Source organism: Microtus oregoni, unplaced genomic scaffold (genome assembly GCF_018167655.1).
Source record: "Microtus oregoni isolate MIOR12 unplaced genomic scaffold, Mior012 000161F_ref0000079, whole genome shotgun sequence".
In the NCBI taxonomy this organism is placed as follows: Eukaryota; Metazoa; Chordata; class Mammalia; order Rodentia; family Cricetidae; genus Microtus; species Microtus oregoni.
Window position 1 is genome coordinate 408,748 of NW_024544816.1, and position 16,074 is coordinate 424,821.

At 41.3% G+C, this 16,074-nt stretch overlaps 2 protein-coding genes across 2 annotated transcripts in view; both read left to right on the forward strand.

Annotated features, from left to right (window-relative positions):
* Positions 1-16,074, forward strand: part of Camk4 (calcium/calmodulin dependent protein kinase IV) — a 236,193-nt gene that overhangs the window by 38,540 nt on the left and 181,579 nt on the right. The window lies entirely within an intron of this gene.
* Positions 4,421-5,032, forward strand: LOC121445162 (60S ribosomal protein L14-like). Its single transcript, XM_041647160.1, has one exon. The coding sequence runs from the start codon at positions 4,421-4,423 to the stop codon at positions 5,030-5,032; it is 612 nt and encodes a 203-aa protein (XP_041503094.1).

Here is a 16,074-nt window from a genome sequence, read left to right on the forward strand (position 1 = left end):
AAAAAAAAAGCAGAAAGGGAAGCACAATGCCATATGACAACAATCTCCAGGTTCAATGTTGACAAGAGAGAACGGTAATTCTAAAAGGAATATAAACAGAAATTATGTGTCATGTTTGCTAAAATGTTTAAATATAATTCCATCGTCCTGATTTTATTCTATTTTACAAACAATTTAGATTTAGCTATTGATGGCTGTTTATTGGACTATTATTTATATCATTCTTTTTTTAAAGTAATTTTTTTATTTATTAATTTATTAATTATTTATTAAAGATTTCTGCCTCCTCCCCGCCACCGCCTCCCATTTCCCTCCCCCTCCCCCGGTCAAGTCCCCCTCCCTCATCAGCCCAAAGAGCAATCAGGGTTCCCTGCCCTGTGGGGAGTCCAAGGACCACCCACCTCCATCCAGGTCTAGTAAGGTGAGCATCCAAACTGCCTAGGCTCCCACAAAGCCAGTACGTGCAGTAGGATCAAAAACCCATTGCCATTGTTCTTGAGTTCTCAGTAGTCCTCATTGTCCGCTATGTTCAGTGAGTCCGGTTTTATCCCAGGCTTTTTCAGACCCGGGCCAGCTGGCCTTGGTGAGTTTCCGATAGAACATCCCCATTGTCTCAGTGTGTGGGTGCACCCCTTGCAGTCCTGAGTTCCTTGCTCGTGCTCTCTCTCCTTCTGCTCCTGATTTGGACCTTGAGATTTCAGTCCGGTGCTCCAGTGTGGGTCTCTGTCTCAGTCTCCTTTCATCTCCTGATGAAGGTTAATATTCAGGAGGATGCCTATGTGTTTGTCTTTGGGTTCTCCTTCTTATTTAGCTTCTCTAGGATCACGAATTATAGGCTCAATGTCCTTTATTATGGCTAGAAACCAATGAGTGAGAACATCCCATGCTCCTCTTTTTGGGTCTGGCTTACCTCACTCAGGATAGTGTTTTCTATTTTTTGTCCATTTGTATGCAAAATTCAAGAAGTTATTGTTTTTTACTGCTGAGTAGTACTCTAATATGTATATATTCCATACTTTCTTCACCCATTCTTCCATTGAAGGGCATCTAGGTTGTTTTCAGGTTCTGGCTATTACAAACAATGCTGCTATCAACATAGTTGAGCAAATACTTTTGTTGTATGCTAGGGCATCTCTTGGGTATATTCCCAAGAGTAGTATTGCTGGGTCCAGGGGTAGGTCATTCTTAATTAACTGTTAGTGTGATAGATTTCTTGATTTTCTTTCTTCTTCTTGTTTTTTTTTTTTTTTAATTTTCTTTTCAGATAGGGTCCTAAGAGCTTCTGCTGACATGACGCTTGCTGTGTCAGAGCTGGCTTTAGACGCCTCCTGTCTCCTTCCTGAGTGCTGGGATAACAGGCATGTGTCAGCATGCGCAGCATCAAATTGTTTTCTTTTTAATTTGAAATTTGAAATCTATACTTCTTCAAGCTAAGACTTTGTCATGATCAGATCTGTTCAGTGATGACAAACTGATAAACCTTTACCAATAAATTTTTGTCATCTAAATATAAACTGGTTTTTATGTTAGAAATAAACATCTTCTTTTCATCTAGACCGTATTTCAGGGGGGGTCACCTTGCTCAGATTTAGAACTCTGGCAAAACTATCTTAGCTAAAGTCTTGAAAGTTGAGTCTAACTCAGGGGAAAAAAATCACAGCCTAATGGATGGTTTTCCTCTAGATGAAAAAGCCATGGTCTGTGTAGAAGTTGAGGCCAAGGCTGTTAACTGAGTAACCTTGTGACAAGCCGTACTTCTTGCTGCTTCTTCACTATCTATGAGTCTGATAGAGAGACCATGACAGGAAGTATGGTTAGGGTTGGGGCTTAAGGAAAGGTCACCGTGGCAGCCTTACAGAAAACATGCAGCTTCCCCAGCCTTGCAGTATGGCCTATGCATGCTGGGAAGACTTGGTGTAGGACCTGTTCCTGGACAAGAACAGAGCTGACACCTGAGAGAACAAGGGAAGAGGCAGTTAGTCCCACCAAAGTCCCTAACTGTGTAATGACAAGAATTGATTTGAATTTCAGGATATAAATGTAAAAGAATGGCCGAGATAATGTTTCATTTAAAATACCAGAATGGAAGGCAACTGAAGAACCAGATTCTTCATGAATCTATATGTGAATCCCGTCTCCTACTGAGTACAGAGATCTTTCAGCTGTGGTTTCCAGCCCCTCATTGCTGAGAATTTCTTTGTGTTAAGCTCTTGTCTGCATCTGCACAGGGCCATGCATCACTGACTAGCCAAGTGTGTCAATCACTGGGTAATAGCGATACTGCTGCTGAGTGCTGGGGTTTCCCCTGATAGTTGCTGCGGTTTGGCAAGGGCCTGCTTCCATACTCTTAGTCATTGCTGTGTTGACCTTGACGAGAGTGGTGTCAGAGTGCTTGAGGAAAACACCAAGCACTCCATGGCCAAAGCACTGCTCGGAACTGACTGATAGAAACAGGATGCAGCTGAGTCTCAGCAATCTTTGAGTTGACGTTCATACAACGATGACTTTTCACATCTTTAAAACTTAGAGGTGCTTTATGTAGCTTTTAGGCTGTTCACATCAGTCTAACTGCTGAAATTCCTTGGTTTGATTCAAGAACCTGTTCGAGGAATGCTATTTGGCAGTCTCAAAGCACAGCTGCCTGCTCTCTGCACCCGTCTGATAGCGGTGAAGCCATGGTTCTGGTGTCTTACCTATGACTCGTTTGTCCATTCTGGGCCTTCATCCCCCATTGAATCCACTCACTCTGTGGAGCTGAATGGAAGAGGTCTTCCCACACATCAAGCAATTACATTTCTCTTCACAAGTAGAAAATGTTTGCAACTATCTTTATTATATTCAGAGTGGGTTTTCTTGGATTCATGCCCAGGAAGTTTATTTTTATGTGGAGTAGGCCGATTTTCTAATTTTCTGTACATTTCTTCATAGCATTTACCAAACTGGTTATCTTTGCTGGAAAGTTTAGCTGGGTTAGGGTCTGCCTAAATGCAGCAGAACCTGAACATGCCTGTTATCTGGAATTCTTTAATATCTTTATCACTTCCTCTTAGAGAAGTGGCTTCCATACTACCCTCACTGAAACTGTCTTGGGAATAGTGTTTTGAATTCTCTAACCCGCAAACTGTTCTGGCAGAGTCTATTATTTATTTTTGTAGTTTAAAGTTTTTGCATTGTGACTTCATTGTATCATCTTATTATGGTAATTTGGAGCCTTGATATCACTCCAATGAGATGCTTATTTCCTTCTTGCTAAAGTAGGCTTGCCTTGCCAACCTCCCCATATGTGGTGTGGGTAATGGACTGGAATTGGCATTGTGGTAGGAAATAAAATATTTATTTAAAGGCTACTAATATGAATATTAGATGAATATTAATTCCTAAGTTAAGTTGATAAGTTTCTTCATCTTAAGAACACACATACACACATACATACACACACACACATGACATTAAGTAACTATACATTATTTCTGTTAGCTAGTTGATTACAGGGTCCACCTGTGTGTCTCAGAAAAATGAATGGCCTTACATCCATTCTTGGCTACTATTCAGCTATAAACACTAATGGATGACTAATGCCCACATTTAGGTGTATCTCAAGTGCCACAGGAATTCAAAAGCAGTCTCAAAGGTTAATATGTCAAGCATGTAAGTGTTTATTAACAATGCATTCTGGCGGTAGAGAATAGATTAGTAGCTATTGGGGTTAGGGATAGTGGTAGCAGGGTGGAGTGGGTTTGTCTGCGGTCATAAGGAGGGTATAAATAACATTTTCATGGTGAAATAATAGATTGGATCTTGATTGTGGTGGTCAGTGAAACAACACATATGATAAAGTGGTAGAGAACTAGAACACATACTTTAACATGCCAATTTTATGGCTTTTATATTGTAGTAAAATTATGCAAAATATAACCATTGAGGGGGATGGATGAAAAGCGTGCGACGATACTATTTTTATACTTCATATGAATTTATAATTATTTCCATACTTTTTTCCAAACGAATCAGTGCTTATAAGGAATCTAAGAAAAGCAAATCTTGCCTTACAAATGATGGTAATAAATCCAGTAATTGATTTTCAGAGCTCGAAAGAGGTAATAATATTCACACATAAATGCCAGAAAGATATTGCAACCCTATCCTTTCAAAGACACTGTTTATAGCGTCTATTCTTGGTAGCAATCTCATTATTTTCAACAACTTATTAACTACCCTAGGCACACTGTAACAAGGCATTTGTTGGCTTGAAATAATGTGTGCGATCTTCCATACTTCATATTTGCCGTGTAGAAAGAGCTGTGCCGGCTGCACCTCAGCAGCCTATAAAACAAGTCAGTTTCTGTTTTTGAACTGACGTCTCTTCGCTGAAATTCCTTCAGGATGAAATTTTTTTAAAAAATTAGCAGCTGTCCCCGACATGGTGTTCCGTTGCTTCGTGGAGGTTGGCCTGGTGGCCTGCGTCTCATTTGGGCCTCATGCTGGAAAGCTGGTCGCGATTGTCGATGTTATTGATCAGAACCGGGCTCTGGTGGATGGACCCTGCACTCGGGTGAGGAGACAGGCCATGCCTTTCAAATGCATGCAGCTCGCTGACTTCATCCTCAAGTTCCCACACAGTGTCCGACAGAAGTATGTACGAAAAGCTTGGGAGAAGGCCGATATCAATACGAAATGGGCAACCACAAGATGGGCCAAGAAGATTGATGCCAGGGAAAGTAAAGCCAAGATGACAGATTTTGATTGTTTCAAAGTCATGAAGGCAAAGAAAATGAGGAACAGAATCATCAAGACTGAAGTCAAGAAACTACAGAGAGCAGCTATCCTGAAAGCCTCTCCCAAAAAGGCGCCTGCTGCAGCAGTTGCTGCTAAGGGTAAAGTTCCACCCAAGAAGACGACAGGACCCGCCAAGAAGGCTGCAGGCCAGAAGGCTTCATGCCAGAAGGCAGTACCTCCCGCTAAAGGTCAGAAGGGTCAGAAGACCCTAGCCCAGAAAGTACCTTCTTCAAAGGCAGCTGGCAAGAAAGCATGAGGCTGTACAAAGGAATAAAGGTTTTTTGACACATTGGCAAAAAAAAAAAAATTAGCAGCTCTTTTTGAGAATCCATTGATGTAAAATTATGTGTTCTTAACATGCAGAAGTTGATGTTTTGTATGTGTGTGTGTACACCATGAAAAGCTCCTGGAATCAAGCTAATAAACATACCCATCCATAGTTCTCTTTTGTGCTCCCATGTACATGGTCTTAACCTTTTCATCCTAAGATGTTACCATCGTAATGAAACTTACTTATTTTCTACTTGATACTTTATTAAACATTCAATGTGGATTCAGGCCTTGGAACTAGCTAAGAGATGTATGCATCTCAACTTATACATGTCAAACGACCCAATAAAACCTTAAAGAAATAAACCTAAACATATTATGTCAGAATGACGTCAAATGGTCACCCACAAATTCAAGTATCAAAAGAAGAGATTTATATTGTATTGATCATCGGAGTTTGTCAAGTGACAGCTCCTGAGGGCACATACTCTCTGTGCACATTCTAGCTCTTCTCTTTGCATTCCTCCAGTGCTGCTAAAGTGCACATAATCAGAACAAGATCCTAGAGAAGGCAGAAGAAATGGTGTATTCTCTCCATCCTCCTTAGATGAAGAACGCACGATGCTTAGAGGGATGCCACATTTGTGTATTAATTTCTGTATCTTTCACTCCCCAGAGTTTAATATTTACTTCTGATAATGTAGTATGTTCCAAAACAACTGGAAACTGAAAATCCAGGACTTAGTAGAGGCAGAGAGAACAGCATCAATAAAGAGTAGACTTCTAATATAATTTGATTTAAAGGCCAGCAAGGAAAGAAGAAAAATGACTTTAGCTCAAATGACCTAAAGTGTTTTCTTGCCGAACTCAGGATATTCAGTTGAAAGAACATTGAGAAGTTGGGTGTGCTCTCATAGTTTATTAGAAATGAGAGGGGCCTCTCGTCTCTGGGGGTGGGAATGTGAAAGCGTGCACCACTCTGAATTCTCTTCCTCAGGCCATGATGGTGTCAGCATTATGGTGTTGACTCTGCACCCATGTGTGTGATCTCCTGGGAGTTCCAGTTTCATTGTATAAAACCAAATATATTACACGATAACTTTTCATATTAATAAAGTGTTTCTCATGAAGTTCTTTTAAACATGAACTCATTTGGGGTGTGAAAGTAGATTTTCATACATCATTAGCAACCTGACAGATTCTGGAAATAGAAAAATATAAAGCTGACATGTCAGGAAGTAATACAGTTGGAGATCCATCAAACGTGACGCGAGTTTGCCAGGAAGCTTTAGATGAATTAAGCAGAAAATAACTCAGTTTATAAGCCATTTAGCAGCGACATATCAATTATTTATACTTGCACAGTATCTGTAAATTCTTTTACTGCTATTATACAAAATAACTGGAAAGATCCGTGAAAGAGGAAACAAATGTCTCTCTTTCCCTTCCTAATGAAAATTCCGGAAAGATTAGTCGGCCCATGTTCTTCCTTGCCTCTTTGGTTTTTGAGACTGGGTCTTTTGAAAAACAGTTTTTGGCATAGCTTTCATTTATTCTTTGACAGCTTCTTACTTATATACATCTTGATTATACCCCCCCCCCCCCAGTTCTCCACTCTCATTCTTTCTGGACCTCTCCTCCCCATTACACCCTTCTCCCACATTTTTGGTACTGTTTTCCCCTGTAAACGACTGATTCCAGTTAGTGCTGTCTGCTGGAATGCTGAATGACCTTGCTGCTTGACCTTGCACCGGTAACCATATATGCAGTTTTGTAGGCGGAGACTGTTCATTAGTTTCCTGGTTGTCCAGACCTGAATAATAACACAGAAACTAGATTAATTACAACACTGTTTGGCCAATAGGTTAGGTATACTTGTAGCTAACTCTTTCATCTTAAATTAACCCATTTTTATTAATCATTGTATTGCCATGAGGCTCTGACCTAGAGTTAAGGTTTTGACTGGCAGTGGCGTCTTTCTCCTTTGGCAGCTACATGGCGTGTCCTCGACTCTGTCTACTTTCTCTCAATATCTCTGTTTGGAGTTCCCGCCTGACTCTACTAAGCCATTGGCTGAAACAGCTTCTTCAGTAACCATTGGTAATGAAACATATTCATAGCATACAGAGGGGAATCCCACGTGTGAGTTGAGTCCATTAGTATAGTGGCCACATTATATCCAGCATTCCACAGTACTGCCTCCCACCTTCCAGCTCTTAGATTCTCTCTGCCCACTCTTCCGCAGTGTTCCCTAAGTCTTGGAATGGGGGCTGATGGAAGGACGAGCACTCAACAGTCACTGCTTTTTAGCACTTCGCCTAGCTGTGAGTTGATACAGTCTTACTGCACAGCCTAGGCTAGCTTCAGTCCCCAGCTATTCCTCCTTCCGCCTCCAGGTGCTAGAATTACGTAGGCCTGGCTTTCCCCGCACGTCGATCCTTTTCTGTCTTCTCTGTCAGGTCAGTTTGGGTTCTGTCTCACCAGACGGTAAAGCTACACAGGAAGTTCTCTCCTCATAAGCATTTTTAGTCCTCGTGTCTGAAAGCTCATAGTCTTATCTGTACTGATATTTTTGACATTTTCCTCCTGATTCCACTTGACACCATGTCGTCTTGGAAACTTTGCTTTAAATCTCAAAGATCATTTTTTTTTTAATTTGTCAGTGACTTCTCTTTCTAAAAATTCCATCCTTAAACTTCATATTTTCCTATGTTTTTAAATTATAATCTAGTATTCTTATCTCAAATATGTCTCTGTAGCTCCTCTGTCTCTTCTGCAAGTATAGGTCTTGTTTCCAAATCTGAATATTTTACTTTCCTCAGAAATCTCGCTATTTACCTTCTCCTATACCCACATTTCCCAGGTAGATGACCATAATCTGTCTATGCCCTGTTCTCAATATTAACATGGCAAATTAATAACATCATTTATGTCCTTTTCTCTTACCATCTTTGTTAAAAGCCTCAAATTTTCCCCTCTGTTGACTCACAATTTAATGTACCTTAGTTCTTCATTTTTCCTCCTTAGTCTTTTAAAATACACAGTTTCTCATACTCTCAGGTCTTTATAGAGTAGGGAGAAGATTTAGATAAGGAAAAGAGACCTCTACTTGACAAAAATGAATGAGTTCGCAGGCCCGCCTTGGAAAAGTCCTCATGCGAGAACGTCGTGAAGATGTAGTGGTTGATAGAGATGGACAGCTGCTTCCACTTTTTACTGCTCTGGGCCTTTAGTCCACATGTCCATATTCTCCGTTATCATACTGCAGCACCTTCAGACAGCCCAGGATTCCATTCCTGTGATAGGAGGTGAACGCTTGAATGGTGGTGTTTGTTTGTTTGCTTGCTTATTACCTGTCTGTCTGTCTGTTTGTGTATTTACTTATTTATTTATTTATTTCAAGATGGGGTTACTCAGTAGCTATGGAGCCAGCCCTGGAACTCACTCTGTAGATCAGGTTGGCCTCGAACTCACAGAGATGCACTTGTCTCTGTCTCCGAGTGCTGGGATTAAAGACATGCAACACTACTGCCTGACTGGATGTTGTTCTTGACTAAGTATATGAACATTGAAAGTGAATGTCTGTTAAATCTATCCTCCTGCTGCTTCCGCAGGTCCTCAGGGGTCATCTCGCCCTTGAGTTTGTCAAGAAGTGCCCGGTGGAAGTGTCCTCTGCAGATCACTTGTGTCCCCACTGCGTTTCTTTGGCCTTACAGTCTACTCTCCTTACAGTCTACTCTCCTTACAGTCTACTCTCCTCACAGTCTACTCTCCTCACAGTCTACTCTCCTTACAGTCTACTCTCCTCACAGTCTACTCTCCTCACAGTCTACTCTCCTCACAGTCTACTCTCCTCACAGTCTACTCTCCTCACAGTGTACTCTCCTCACAGTGTACTCTCCTCACAGTCTACTCTCCTCACAGTCTACTCTCCTCATAGTCTACTCTCCTTACAGTCTACTCTCCTCACAGTCTACTCTCCTCACAGTCTACTCTCCTCACAGTCTACTCTCCTCACAGTCTACTCTCCTCACAGTCTACTCTCCTCACAGTCTACTCTCCTCACAGTCTACTCTCCTCACAGTCTACTCTCCTCACAGTCTACTCTCCTCACAGTCTACTCTCCTCACAGTCTACTCTCCTCACAGTCTACTCTCCTCACAGTCTACTCTCCTCACAGTCTACTCTCCTCACAGTCTACTCTCCTCACAGTCTACTCTCCTCACAGTCTACTCTCCTTACAGTCTACTCTCCTTACAGTCTACTCTCCTCACAGTCTACTCTCCTTAGTTTTACTTTCCTTATCTATGTTAGAATTTATCTTTTAAAAAGAAAATCTCTCCTCTAACTAATATTTCTTAAGATGCTTTATATTGCATTATCACTCTGTATTCTGAACACATAAACTCTCAATTTCAGCATCCCCTTGCATTTTTGAGACCTTCATCCTAACGTGTACCATCACATGCTCTAGATTCCCTCTCTTGGATCTCATCCGTCTAGTGTGAAGTTCTCTCTGCTTATCCCCAAACCTCGTTACTGGTTTTTTTCAGAAGTAGTTTTTTTTATTCTTGTTATTATCGATCATGAATGTATTGACAGCATAGAGGATCAGGTGAAGATGCCGAGACTGTCTGCTACCATCTTAGTGCCTTTGACAACACAGCATCTACATGGTCCTAGGCTCTTGGTTGTTTCTAGGTGCAGCTCGTATTATCTAGCTGAACCAATCTGAGAGTATAGCTGTCTGATTATAGTTTCTGTTGCTAGCAATATAATAACACAGACTGGGTAAGTTACAGGGGTTCGTTTGCCTTAATTCTACTCCAAGGGCAAGTTACTGAATCTAAAGATAGCCTCCTTGCTGGCAAAGCACCGAGGTGGTACAGGGCAGGTTGCATGGTGAGAGGTAAGGAGGGAGATTGCTTAGCAAAACTGGCCTGTATAATTATTCATACTTCAGATAATCTGTTGTAATAAGGAGCGGCGGGGCTGTGTCCCCAGCACCCCGTCCGCCTGCTTGGCTAGCTTATGCCCTGAAATAATTACACGGAAACTGTATTCTTTTAAACACTGCTTGGCCCATTAGTTCCAGCCTTTTCTCGGCTAACTCTCGCACCTGGACTAGCCCATTTCTAATAATCTGTTTAGCCCACAAGCTAGCTTACCAGGAATGATCTTAACCTGTGTCTGCCTGGAGTGGGAGAATCATGGTGACTCCTTGACTCAGCTTCTTTCTCCCAGCATTCTGTTCTGTTTACTCCTCCCACCTATGTTTTAACCTATGAGGGCCAAGCAGTTTCTTTATTGCTTAACCAATGAAATCAACAGATTGATATATGACACTCCCCCATCAATAATCAATTAATCTGTTGCCTGAATAGGCTAATAAATTCATAAAATTGGGGCTTTAATCCCTCCTTAAAGAGACTACTTGGTCCCACACTTTAGAATGGGCATGGAACTTTGGCATGAGACCTAATGGAGCCAAGCATGCTCAAATCACAGCAGCAGCATATTGTCACAGGCTCACCCCTCCTGGGTGCTTCTGTTTTCTCCACTGGGATTTTAAAGACAGCACCATGCAGTCACAGTCTTAATTGTCTGCATCTTCCTGACCTTGTTGTCCCTTGATTTCCTCTTTTGCTTCTAATAGTTTCTTCTATACCACCACAGTACATTGTGCATGTGCAATATTAAAATAAAATCGCTATCCATTTGATGCCACGGTTATCTTATTAAAGTAGGCTAGTGTCTTCAATCACCTCACGGTTGCGTTTTGTGCATCAACCACAATCAGAATTTGCCTCTTATGCCTCCAGAGGTGAGACCCTACCCATGACTCAGTGCTTCTGTCATCGCTTTCCTTCTATGAATCAGCCCAGGCTCTTTGGGACTGTACTGTGTATCCATCAAGTGAACGAGAAAGCTTTCTTTAAAAGTATGTTCCTTTCTGTTCATTTATCCTTTGCCCAGAGGGAACTATTTACAACGAGCCTCCTCTTTCTTTCAAAGTCTATGCCCCTGGCCACAGAGAAGTCCTTGACTATGAGAGTTCATAGTTTCAGAGTCTTAGATCTGTGTGGCTTCCATAGTTCTCTCAATAGTGTCTGTCATGAGGTAATGGGGCCCTTGCTCTATCAGTGTCTCCACACAAGGTAGATCCTCCTTCTCCACTGTGGATGTGTGTAAGAAAAATGGTGTCAACCTAGTTAAGCAGGTGGGACTTCACTAAATGTAATAGGATAAAGAGATGGAGCTAATTCGTTCTGAAAGTAAGGCAGGAGTTTAAGGACCGAGCACCGGTGAACTAGTAGTGAAAGAGGTGGAATGTGTCCTTGGGTTTTGCCAGAGGGTATGCATTGAGCTAAGTTTGTGTCCTTCGGATACTGGCAAGGAGAAACTCTTACTTTATGATTATATTTTGGTGAAGATGAGGGCCAGGTCCCCAAGAAAGATATTCTTGGGTACAGAAGATGACATCTCAGAGAGGCAGAGAATGTTTTTTTTTTGTTTTTTTTTTTTTTTTTTTGTAACAGCAATGTTTCTAAAGTAAATCATTGGGGCAATAAAAGGGAGTCCAGAGGCTTCCAGAAGAAACCCATCTGTTCAGTCAGGCTGAGGAGGATTTGTGGTTACTTACTTAACTTTTTTTTTTCACATGGCTTTTATCTCCCATCAAAGCAATGAAATAGCTTATGTCATGCTTATGTCATAGGAATGTTACCATTATTCATGAAATCTATTCACATTTTTAAATTTAATAATATTTTAATAATATTTTGCAGTTGTGAACAATTTCCCTCTGAGGGTATATCAGTTTGAAGAAAAATTAAGAGATCTTTCAAAATAAATGCTTTGCTTTTCCCCTTCTGGGCCGCTGTTGAAGGTGAAGTTCTGTCTCACGACGACAAATCATCTGGTGTGATTGACTCAGGCTATTGATTTCTCCTTACTGTAGAAGTAGCCATTAGGGCGAGTCTTTCAGGAACAGAAAACAATAATTAAACACCTGAGCTGAGCTGTTTCTAATGTAAGGGAATCATCTGAAGCCAGGAAGTAGAGGAGGTAAAGAGAAAAGCAAGCACTCAGTGTGTATCTGTGCAGAAGCGTGTTCATCTCACCGTCTTTTTGAATGAGACCCCTTCAGGGGATCAGATCTTAACTCTATCAAGTGACATGTCCTCCTCCCCCTTTTATACTGTAAAAGGTGGTTGATTAACTTTTTTTTTTTTTTTTTTTTTTTTTTTTTGGTTTTTCGAGACAGGGTTTCTCTGTAGTTTTGGAGCCTGTCCTGGAACTAGCTCTGTAGACCAGGCTGGTCTCGAACTCACAGAGATCCGCCTTTAATACATATTATAAAGATAGATTTCATCTAGGGACATCAAAACACTACTGATCCTTTTTTATAATGCAAGTGTACATTGTAACTGATATTGTGACCTGCACTTCAGATAGGGTTGCATGGATAAAAAAAATAAATAAGAACAGGGAAAAGATAGGTTTGAATCTGAACATTGAAAGAATGGCCAGTGCGTGTTGCAACAGACACCAGTAACTGGTATTTATGTTTCTACTTTTATGGTCATTGCAGCCTCATGTTTATTTGGGGCTCTAGTGGTTTCCTGTTTTACCAACCCTCAATATTCGGCTTCGAAACTTAATCATCATTGCCATATTCATTCCCCCCTCCATCCTCATTTCCAGCCAGCATCCCATATTTCAAATAGACTACTGAACCACCCATCGATCATTGTACTGCAACCCATTCTTTATCCAGAGTAATCTTTAAACATTCAAGGCAGACCAGACTGTTCTTCTCCATAGTGATAGAGCCCTAGCAAAACTTCCCAGGGTAGCCAGGATATAGTCCAAGCTCCTGAGGCCCCCAACCGTCTCCTCTTAAACAATTTCACATCCTACCGTGCCCCCCCCCCACCCTCATATTAGTTATTTTTCCGTTGTTGTGGTAAAAATCCCATGACCAAAAGCAACTTCAGGAAGAATGTTTATTTTGGTTTAGAGTTTCAAAGGGCCAGAGTCCATAATGGTACTGACTGCATGACAATAGGAGGCCATGATGGCCGGAGCAGGAAGCTGAGAGCTCAGGCTGGGAACCTCATAGTCTACCTCCAGGGGCATATTTCCCCCCACAAGGCTGTTCCTCCTAAACATTCCATAACCTTCCCGAACAGAACCACCAGCTATGGATCAAGTGCTTAAACACATGAACCCAAAGGGGACTTTTCTTTCTCACTGCGGTAGCCCCTTACCCCAACCCCCAGATTTTGAAACTATTCTGCTGGTTCCTGATTTGAATTCTTTGCTTTTGCTGTTCATTTCCTGTGAGTTTATGACCCCCAATCTGAGCACAAATGCCATCTTTAAAAGAACCATTTTCCTGATTATCCAGTGTATACGCCTGTTCTGTAGTCGCCGGTGATCTCACTGCCTAGCTTTAGCTGCAGAAACTACCGTTGTTTTCCTTGTAATATTTATAATGACACAATAGTGTCTAGTTTCTTCATTTGTATTTGTGTTGCATGCACACTGTTATGAGCGTAAAGCCCCTGGAGCAGAAATCTGGCATTTTATTCCACTGTAACCTAACCACAAGAACACTCCGTAGAAGACTGATAAGCCTCGCCAATGTTTCTGTGAAGTAATTAGTGAATTCAGCTCAGATTGTTTTTCTCAATATATTCTGTGTATACTTCCTAGGAAAATCTAACTATTAGCATCTAGTGTCTTATGCAGGCTTTTACTTTAATAAGGCCTTATGCAGCAAGGGGCCGTGCTCAGGGCTTTCTGCTGTTCATTACGAGACGGCCACAGAGGACATAGTATTTACCATATCTGCAAGGAGTGAGTTTAGTAGAGAGGAAATGTCTGCGTTCTGATAAACATACTCTAGCTTGTAAATTCCATGAAGGAAGCAGGATGCATAGCAGGACTCTGGAAAGGAGGTTATGCTTTGGTCTGAGATAGCTTATTTCCGACTTTAAAACCACTAAGATCTTTGACATGTGCGGTATGTATCCTATAGAGAGGAAATGGCAAGGGAAGAAAAGGCGTTTTCAGTTGAGCAACAGCATTAACATGGTTTGGGAAAGACATCTATTATGGATGGCTTCAATATTCTTTGGTAGGTGGTAGGACCTTAGGAGTTCTGTTAGTAGGGCTCAAGTCAGCACAGTAATGCTTTAGAAGGAGAAATTCAGATGTTTTTGGCAGAATGAATTTGAGGAAGAGTCAACTGGAGAAGCTTGGAGACTAATCCGTTAGCAACTTTTGTAACGCCACAGTTGGGGCAGAAGAAGAGTTTGAAGAGCAGGATGGAAAATTCCCCCGGTGAAGTCTCTCCAGGGAGCTTGCGTGTACATAGCGGGATTCAGTAGTTCACCCACTGTGAGCTTTTCTTTGCTTCATTTATTCTGAAATCTATTATTTCTCAGGGCTTTTTACATTTATAATCATGAATAATCTCTATATACTATACTTTTAGTTACAGAATTTTACATGTTCCTTTTCTATTCTCAGGCATTTTAAGACTTGGTTTAAGATCTCTGGATTTTTAAAGTGTCAACATTTCTATTATAGGCAAAACATCCAGATCTCAGTTTGCACATCTCTGGTGGGTGTCCACTTTGTTAGTGCTGTTAGCCTTGCTCAACAGGTTAATGCAGTTGACTGCATTTTCTTAGTGAGTGCTTTGATTCCTGCTTGCCTTACACACACACACACACACACACACACACACACACACACACACACCACACACAATATTTTGGTTACTGTTCTATTACTGTGAAAAGATAATATGACCAAAACAACTTTTATAAAAAAAGGTTTTACCTGGGGACTTTCTTACAAGTCCTTCTAATCCTTTCAAATATTGACACTGCCTGGTAAACATTGAAATATGTGAGCCTATGGGGGAGTCCTTCTAATTCAAACCACTACCATATCCACATGAACACACACATGTGCACTTGTGCATGCACACACACAACATACACACACTCATACACACTTGCATATACATAGACCAGAATTTATTTCAGAGACATGCATGTACATCAAATGTCTAGTCCCCTATATTTGGTTTGCCTATCTTAATCATATATTCTTTCGATGTATGCTGTATCTCCAATTAGTGGGCATCTAGATGCATTATATGTGTATCAGTCCTCACAGTATTTGAGTTCTTTGCAGTAATTGATATTAGTGACCACTCCTCCCTTGAACACTCTTTTCTGTAGTATTCTGCACAAGCAGCCTATGTGATTCCCTACTCTCTGCCAAGTTTTCTTCTTTCCCGGCATATTCTTGAACTAATAAGTAAGTGTTGATATTTCAAAGTCCTAGGCCCTCTTCTTTCTCCTGTCTGCACTCCTAGCTGTTGACCTCATTTCATATCTCTCGTCACTATGATACTCTTCGGGTTGATCCCTGACTCCTTGCTGTGACCCTGCTGATTGCCGATAGCTTCCTTGATGTCTGACTGATGTACTTGAAGTTTATTGGTTCATTTTCTGCCTCAAACCTGGGATTAGTCCTTTTGCTAAGAGTCTTTGGGTTATTTTATTAGAGAATGGTATTGCAATGCTTTACTGTGGGCCTTAGATGTATTGAATATTGCAAGGGTTATCTTTGATGTGGGAGGGTCTTCTGGTTTGTGTTGATTTCATTGGTTAATAAAGAAACTGCCTTGGCCCTTTGATGGGACAGAAAATTAGGTAGGTGGAGTAAACAGAACAGAATGCTGGGAAGAAGGGAAGTTAGGCAGATGCCATGCCTCTCCTCTCCAGGGCAGCCACTGTGGAGCCAGCTGCCAGGTCAGACATGCTGAATCTTTCCCAGTAAGCCACTACCTTGTGGTGCTACACAGATTATTAGAAATGGGTTAATCAAGATGTGAGAGTTAGCCGGTAAGAGGCTAGATATAATGGGCCAAGCAGTGTTTAAAAGAATACAATTTGTGTGTTGTTATTTCAGGGCATAAGCTAGCCAGGTGGCCAGGAGCTG

Bases quoted from the DNA above. Each gene is read 5' to 3' on its own strand.
- LOC121445162 (XM_041647160.1), top strand. From the start codon at position 4,421: ATGGTGTTCCGTTGCTTCGTGGAGGTTGGCCTGGTGGCCTGCGTCTCA.